The 8,743-nt window shown below is 40.9% G+C and overlaps 1 protein-coding gene across 1 annotated transcript in view; it reads left to right on the top strand.

The window, feature by feature from the left end:
* Window positions 1-235: 235 nt before the first annotated feature.
* The window catches only part of NAAA (N-acylethanolamine acid amidase), an 8,672-nt gene continuing 164 nt past the window's right edge, over window positions 236-8,743 (top strand). The window contains exons 1-8 of the mRNA XM_009865323.1: window positions 236-394; window positions 1,806-1,932; window positions 2,499-2,589; window positions 4,912-4,988; window positions 5,613-5,785; window positions 6,567-6,629; window positions 7,182-7,248; window positions 7,774-7,802. Of these exons, the coding sequence (XP_009863625.1) occupies window positions 327-394; window positions 1,806-1,932; window positions 2,499-2,589; window positions 4,912-4,988; window positions 5,613-5,785; window positions 6,567-6,629; window positions 7,182-7,248; window positions 7,774-7,802 (695 nt within the window). The 5' untranslated portion in view covers window positions 236-326. The remainder of the gene's footprint in view (window positions 395-1,805; window positions 1,933-2,498; window positions 2,590-4,911; window positions 4,989-5,612; window positions 5,786-6,566; window positions 6,630-7,181; window positions 7,249-7,773; window positions 7,803-8,743) is intronic.

The raw sequence follows: 8,743 nt of genomic DNA, 5'->3' as shown, positions 1-8,743 counted from the left end.
CGCGGCCTCTGAGAGCGTGGACGGGGGAGATGGGGGAATGGAAACACCTCCCGGAGGGGAAGCCCGTGCTGAGGGCGCCGCTCGGGCTGTGCAGAAGCTGATGGGGTTCGGGTGCGGGAAGGAGGCAGGTGATGGGTGCTGGGCATCGGTGTCCCACTGCCCAATTGCAAACCCCAGTTGTGAACCGATTTGTCCCATCCGCGACTAATGCCCTGAGCGCGTTTTGCAGCGAAAGCGTTCCAAAGTGGGTCCACGAAGTGATCCGGTCGGTAGCGGCAGAGCTGGAGTTCTTTATTCCGCAGCCCTTTGCGGGGGAAATCCTGGGGATGTGCAGAGCACTGGGAATCAGCCTCGGAGATGGCATCCTGCTCAACTTCGCCTACGAATCCACTGCGTAAGTGGCTGCTACTCACGGAATCTTGTGGAAACCGATCTGGAGATCTGTTTTATTTCGGTGGGGGAGAAGGCACAAAAACCAGGTCAAGACACATGGTAGATACTTGCACCCTTCATTCTCGTTCCCTTTCACGTGTTGGTCTGGATGGTTTCATTCTCGTTCGTTTCTATCCTGACTTGAAGGGGAAACACAGGGCAGTGTTCTTGTTAGCGAAGGTTAAGTATAGCTGTGAGGTTTTTGCATATGTTCATCCGTACAGAAATACGGAAAAAACAATTTTTTTTTTCAATGCCTGCTGGTAAGAAAGGGCCATCCATTCCAAGTTTTTGGGTTCATGAAATCTCTAAAGATTATGTAATACACAAACTGTTGTATTTCATGAGAAATATAACTAGAAAATTAATTGCTATCTAATAATTTTAACTGTTGATCTGAGACAAAGTTGTTTCCAAGCTAGTTTTGACCTGAATGTTCATGATGACTGTATCAAGTTTTTTGACTTGTATGATGGGAAATGGTTCTATTATCTTTATGACAGCAAAGAAAACCGCAGTGGAAAATTGTCACCTCTAGCGTCTTTTTTTTTCCCCCTAGAAGCATGTGTAAGAGAACACTAAACACTTGGTACTGCTTTTAAGAATCTTGAAGAAATATTTCTCTGTATAGGATTAAGTAAAAAACAAGTGCGTGTAGCCACTTGTATGCATTTTGATTATTATTTTTCTCACTATGTAGTATTCAGTTAAAGTGATTTTTTTTTTTTTTTCTTAATCAGCATTACTATCAGATAGTCTTTTAGATTTCATATTCTTTGACAGAGTACACTTAATGTTATTAGCTGTGGTAAGGCCCATGGAATTTGAACTTTCTCAGCTGTGAAGAAAGTAGAGGAAAAAAAGATCAGCTACTTGTCTTACAAAACTTTTTACCTTTACAGTTTGAAAGACAGGGCTAGGCATCACTGGAGTGACAAATAACTCCAGAGAAAGTAACTTTTTAAATCCCTGCTTGTTGAATGTAATTCCTAATAAAGCCTGTTTTAACAAAACTGAAACTGTTACTAAGAAAAAGGTATTTCTGCAGCTTCCTATTCTAGATGAGGTTAGACTATTCTTGAAATGGTTGACACTTTAACAATAATTGATGTTTGCAGTTTGAAACTATTTTGTCTCTTTGATTTGTTTCCAATTTGCAATTAAAACCTATAAGAAACTTTGTACTCAAGTGCAGGATAAGACTTTTCTCTTAGGTTGGCAAGTGTGTTAGTGATACAAAGCAAACTCCTATTTGTTTGCTTACGTAAGTAATCCCAGTTATTCCTTCTGCACTGTTAAGCTAGTTCATCTATAATAATGGAAGTGTTCTCAGCTTTCTCACAAGGCGTTCTTTCTCCTTGTTGTTGTTGAAGGTTCTGTACGAGCATAGTTGCTCAGGATGACAAAGGAAACATTTACCACGGTCGGAACCTGGATTACGCTTTTGTCGATATATTAAGCAAGATTACAATTGATGTGCGGTTTATAAAAAACGGACAGGTATGATCTGGGGTTGACATGGCTGCGTGTATTTAGTGAAGGAACGGGGTACCATTATACAGCTGCATAGGCAGTGGGATTTTATTTAGGAACATGGTTCCTGTCTTAAATTTACTGGATTATTAGAGCATCACAGTCAGTCTCTAAGAATGCCAAGTGAATGCTCTTGTTTCTTTGCTTTCTGAATATCGAGAAAAGCATTTTCTAGTATCTCAAGATCATTATCTGGAAGGAGAAGCTGTAACAAGAAAATGTCAAGACATTGAAAAAAAAAATACTAGAAGAAGAGGTCAGTTTTTGACAGGGTTTTGACAGGGACTGATTCTAAGGTTTTTTTTTTTTTTTTTTCCTAAGGCCTTGTTAATCTGCCTGACGAGCATCTGTGAGGTGCTCAGTCTTATAATTTACTTGACAAGTTTTGATGTAACTTAAGCCAAAGTATTTTAGAGTAAGTTATATATGAAAAGGACAGAAAAACATACACGATGCTGCTTCAGAATGTTGCCTGTATTTTAAGTTGTGTTCTGTTCTAGAATGCTAAAATACTGCCTACTTCCTCGTTTCAGATAGCATATCAAGGCACCACATTTCTTGGTTATGTAGGACTATGGACCGGACAAAGTCCACACAGGTTCACAATCTCTGGTGATGAACGAGGTAAAATAAATCTGTTTTCCATACTTGAAGTTGTGTGCACTATTTTAGTTGATTGTTGCCTCCACTGTCCCTTGTCTCATATTCTGCTAGAGGGAGAAATATGATTAAGGTTGCCAGGAAGGAGCTCAAATTGAATGACTCCTCTGGCCTTGGGCATGAAAGCACACATGCTGCCAGTTTTGGGCTGCTGCATAGGAGAGTTATTTGCCAGCGCAGTGTCATTTGAGCCTGAGAAGTGTCAGAGGAGACAGAGATGCTTGGGGAAAGCCATACAACACAAATAATGTGGTCTGGTGAAGAGACGCAATTGGAGGTGGTAGAGTAGAGTTTGAGAGCAAAAGATGCAGTGGTGTGTAGCAAATAAACAGCTCTTCCTAGTTCTGTGTCCCTTCCTCTGTATTCTGTACTTCTCTGTCCCCATAAGGCAGCTTTGTTAATACTGTGTCGTTGCATTCACTAGATTGTTTCCATAGTTTACACTCAGCTGTTTCTGAGGCTAGTGTAGTTACTTAATCCTGTCATAACTGGAGTGTCCTGGGCTGACAGAGAGATGCTTCTTAGCCCATTAATAACTTCAACTTGCAAGTCAAGTCTTCAGTGTATTAAGTCTCTCCAAAAAGCTTGATTTAGAAAATGTTGTGGACCCAAGTCCCATGTCTGTGAACAGGCATAATTTGGGGACAAAAGCAGCACGATCCTATTCTCCCTGCTGTTTCTCAGCAGTGAGCTTCAACCTTCAGTGTAAAGATTACCTGAAATAACAGTGAGGTGGTTTAGTCCATGCACAAACCCGTTCTGTTATCCCTGTTCTAATAGAAGAATCAATGGCTGCCACCTCCTGTGTGTGATGGGCCTCTTTGGTCTGTGAGGAGCTGATGCGTGTCTCAGCTTGAGCCACTTGTTAACTACAGACAACTGTGGCTCACTCAACACATGCTGCACTCCTTTAAGTCAGTTGTTGACTGCTTGTTGCTTTGTCTGTCATTGTATGACCGAGCTCAAAATGTGGGGAAATGAGCATGTGAACTATAGCTGGAAGGCGTGATGGCTTGAAAATAGGGTGAAGGTCTGTCAAGTGACAAGCATATTGTTTCTGCTTTTTCTGGGTTTGGCATATGAGTAATTATAAACTTGAACTTCTGTGGTTTTTGGTTCTCCTGATTTTTCTCCAGTAGCACAGAAATAGCATCACTACCTGTTTTTTTTAGCTGCTTCATTATTTCTGTGTATTTCTTCCTGTTACTGCAGTATTTCACTAAGGTAAATAATGAGGTGACTAATGCTAGTATTGGAGCCAAGAGATACAGACTAATGTATTGTATGAATAGACATACAATCCTCTTAGAAATATGTGTTACCAAGTGCTAGTTCCTCTTCCAGTCACCTTTCACTTTTCATTGCTTACTGTTTATCTAAGAATACAAGTGGTTTAAGAACTGAGCAGACGGCACATTATCCATACTGAAAGTAATAGTTTCTGCCTGCAATCAGTAGCAGTGGCACGCTCAGAGATACTGTGTGTTCTAAACACTGTCTTGGTTGTGCACCGTGCCTCAGGCTCCCTACGGTTTTATAACACTGGTGACAGCAATATTGGACCTTCAAAAAGAACCCCACCAAAAAGCTAAGTTAATGACCACTCGTGTCATTACAGGTCTGAGATGTTTTCTGGAAAGCACAGGTATTAATCCAGCTGCCATGGTTCAACTTCAGCATTTCGTTGCCTATTTTTATTTCACCTGGCTGTTAGTGCTTCTTTTGAAATGTTGACTTTTTATGCTGACAGGTAGCTGTCCTGTTTCCCTGAGGGTTTAGCTTTCTGTGGTACTTCAATATTCAAATCTAATGATACACAAAGCATTTGAAGACAGATTTCGTCCAAGGAGGGCTTGCCAGGCTTACTTCAATATTCAAATCTAATGATACACAAAGACAGATTTTGTCCAAGGAGGGCTTGCCAGGCAAGTCAGCCTGGTTATGCAGCACATGCTGCATGTTTTATGTACCAATATCAGTTAAGTAATACAGTAGAAAAGGAGCATTGCCAGCATTCAGTGTTTTCTAAATAGTGTTGATCAGCTCAAGGTGGTACGGCGGCTCTCACTGCTTTCAGGTAGTGTGTGCTTTGTCAGCTGCCTAAATTTGTTCTTAAGATAGTGATAGAGAATTAAAGAATTTTTTGCACCCCTTTTTCAAAATGCAGTAGAGGGGGCAAGATTGCAGAGCTGGAGATGGGACATGGAAAAGGAAGGAAGGCAGGAGGGTAAAGTTCACAGCACATGCAACACGCATGTATAGTAATTTTTTTTCTTTTTGCTCTAGATGGTGGTAAATGGTGGGAAAATGCAATAGCTGCTTTTCTGAATCGGAATTACCCTGTCAGCTGGCTCATCCGAGACGTAAGTGCACTGAGTTTTATGCTCGCGTTTATGTCACTTGTACTTACAGACTCCTAGTAAATTTGATGTACTTAGATATATCAGCTCTGCTGCTTCTCTGATTCATGAATTATAGTGAACATAAATGATATGGTTTGTAGGCCTAAGTCCTCTTAAACCACAGCAAGACTAAGATGTGGAGTGTTTGTGGCGGGTTTTTTTTCCCCTCCCTTTTCACCCCCTTTCATTTATTCTGTTCACATTGAAAGAGTTTGAGGATTGAATTTGCAAAGTATGGACATGGCTCTGCCTTCCAAATGGCAGATTTTTAATCTTTTTTCTCTTTTCACCATATACAGATCTGTACATATATGTGTACCGATATGTATACTTAGCGTTTTCTTCAGATATTTTCAAAGTTGGGATAGACGAGTTCATTCACCAGTCATAATGCGTTTTGTGTTGATACGCTAATCACTTTGGAAAGCTATTTTCAGAGCAATACTTTTAAGTAGCGCTTTGCAGTCAGTTGCCATTTTGAAAAAAGCCGAACCCTTTATTCTTTTGAAGATGTCCCAGTGCTCATTTTTGTGCTTGACTGTGCTCTGTGATCTCTGTTTCACTGTGATCTCCCTTTTGCACTAGACCCTGAGCAGAGCAGAGGACTTCCAGTCAGCTGTTCTCAGACTAGCTGGCACTCCCATCATTGCTGAAGTTTACTATATTGTAGGAGGTGTATCACCCAAAGAAGGCATGGTCATAACGAGGAATAGAAGAGGGCCAGCAGACCTCTGGCCTCTTGATCCTTTAGGTGGAGCGTAAGTAAAGAAAAAATTGTTTCATGTTTTCATATTCCCTCCCCAGTGATAGTCAGAGTTAGTCACATAAATTTTTTGAGAGACCCAGGCTCATTGCTTACTAATACAAAGGACAAGGAAAGCTTGAAAGCCTCTGAAAGGAACCTCAGTCCTTTGTCTTTGAGGAGTCACACCCCTTTGTAAGGTTGGGGCAGTGCAGAGAGTGAAGGATTGAAAAAGCGTCTGTACTTGAGGACTCTTCTTATATCCGCCAAGTATTGCACCAGTAAATTCAGTTTTGACCCACTGTGTTAGAAAGATTGAAAGCTCAAAAATAACTGTTCCTATCGGTTATTTGAAAGCAGCAGCTTCATATATGAAGGACATCCTGAATAGTTGCCCCGTGGTGATGTGTCACTTAATGCACACAGTCAGCCAGTAAGAACTGGCTTGGCAACAGCCGGGTGGCCTCTTGGTTCCACGTACTCCAGCCGGAATGCTGCGAGTTGTGTTGTACGCGTACCCACAATCTTTTCTGTGATCATCTCTTTAAAGGTCTGGTCTTGCTTTGACTTTTGTCACTGACACCAGCAGGAGTTCAGAGGTCACCTGTGTTTTGTTTGTGGTCAAGGCTGCCACATGCATCAACATGTCCTTTGGGCTTGCAAGAGACAAAGGAAAGAGGCTTTTGAGGGAGGTTTTTTTGACTTTTGGCAGGACAGATGTAATGATTCTTGGCCTCTATTAATTACCTACTGATTTGCCTTTTGTTTGCTTTTATGTTGTTGCATGTTGTTTATAGGTGGTTTCGTGTGGAGACAAACTATGACCATTGGACTACCCCTCCTCCTTTCGACGACAGAAGGTAAATTTAGTATGGAGCTCTGTAGTGTGAACACTTTTATTCTGAAAAAGTTTGGAGACGTGGGTGTTTACTTCTCTGATCTGGTGTTAGCCTGTTGAGCAGGCAGCTTGTTCAGTTTCTCAAATGCCACTCAGAAGGGAACAGATAAGGTGAGTTATTGACCTATGCCAGAGGAAAGACTGTGTGGTGTTGAAGAGCCTATACCATGAGAAATGGCAAGGATAAGGCAGGTGCCCAAAATTTCTTTATGAGCCAAGTTTAGTAACTGAAGAATTAGCTTCACAGGAGTGCTTGCAGATGTACCATCCTAGGGCTTTGTAGTATGTGGGAAGATGGTTGGCAGATGCCTTGTTGGTTTGTACTCAAGGGTGTAGTAATAGAGTAGCTTCAGCAACATAAGACTAGATTGAGTCACATAGAACTCTGAATTATTTTAGGCCAAAGCAGGGTTTTCAGGATAAAGGCATTTAGAGAGTAACTTTTCACATTGATGCTTTGTAGCCTTTGGAACAGTGAAGTGTGTTTAATGCTAATGTTTTATTTTTCCTGCAGAACCCCAGCCATCAAAGCTCTCAATGCTACTGGACAGAAGAATATCAATTTAGAATCACTCCTTAAGGTATTTCTTGTATTTTCTGCATCATGACTTTGACTGAAAGTTGTTTTTCAAAGCAGAAGTGCAGTGGTGTTTTTGTCAAGGATTTAAAAGCTGTGAAAGGAAGGTATTGCACAGCCATTGCTGGAGAGTTTAAGACTTCTAAGTTTGCTTATTCAAGCGTTTCTGAAGTCCCTTGTAAGGGCATCTCATAGGAGTCTGCCGATCCAAGTGCCGGAGGTGAATCCCATCACCATCGTCTTTGTGCAGTTCCTTTATTTCAAGCACAGTTATAAATATTACAGCAAGCAGATAAAGTGGTAGATATGAGTGATATCTGCCAGTTAGTTTTGGGAAGCTGAATGATGCATATTTCAGAGAGCTTCTTAAAAATAATAAAATGGCCTGATGTTTTGGGAAGAAAGAGCAAAAGAAATCCTTTACTTTACATTATTCCTTTTCATAACTTCATCTTGCTGCTGTTTCTAAATAGCCTTGTAATTCCCTCTTCATTTACCAAAATGACAACTCTTCAAACTTTCTGTACAGGTGCTATCAGTGAAGCCAGTCTTAAACAAGTAAGTATTAGATTCAGAGATGTTAATCAGTGCTTCCTGCCGTGCCTCAGGCCACTGAAAAGTCAATCACAAGCTTCCTTAGGACCTTCCTCTGTGTCTGTCAGAGTATCTTGCCGTTTCCCAGCTTAGATTTCTGCTTGTGCACGTGGCACTGTTTCACTTCCATGGCACTGTTTCACTTCCACAGCACTGTTCCGCTTTGGTCTGCCACTCTAGCCAATAAACCACACGTTGTTGGGCACGGTCCGGTAATGGGAAGTTCCTTTGTAGTAGTGAAACAGATGAGTGCTTAGAGGAGCAGCTGGACTTTTTGCCGAGTCATTTCTGCTTTCACTTTTTGGAACCTTTGGATTTGTGTTAACACAGCAAATAGTTTCTCTGGAATTTCTGATGTAGCTCTGCGTGATATGTCAAAAAGAAAAAAGCCTAGTAAATGGTGACAGAGCTTTTTTCAGTACTATTTATTTTAAACAGAGTTTTATTTCAGTGTACTGTTGTTTTTCTGCTTTGTTCCACAAATTTCACCTTTGCAAGTTATCCCGTTCTGGTTTAAGTTTATATGGAGCTCAGTATAATCTCTGGATAGGTCATTCACATTAGAGCTTGGCAATGGTTTATGCAAAGAAAATACCAGGATTTGTTCTCCTCTGTCTTACGAATGTGAGGAGATTTGAAAAGGAGATTGTGTCTGTGTCACTGCTGAGATCAGCAATAGCAGGTTTTTTAGTACAGTGGTCAAATAGCATTCAAGTACAGTTCCTTTGCTGTACTAAGGGGGAAATATTTAAAATTGGTGCTAGCACCCTTCATTTTTATCGGTCTCTTTCCCACTTTTTTAACCCTTTTGTACTTAAGCAGAATGTTTGTTTCCACTACAAATGGTTCTGCTGCTTTGCTAGCAATTTAGAAATTGATCTTCTTGCCCTTGTAATGTCTCTCAC

Source organism: Apaloderma vittatum, unplaced genomic scaffold (genome assembly GCF_000703405.1).
Source record: "Apaloderma vittatum isolate BGI_N311 unplaced genomic scaffold, ASM70340v1 scaffold9992, whole genome shotgun sequence".
Taxonomy (NCBI): Eukaryota; Metazoa; Chordata; class Aves; order Trogoniformes; family Trogonidae; genus Apaloderma; species Apaloderma vittatum.
This window is presented reverse-complemented; position numbering and strand designations above follow the sequence as displayed.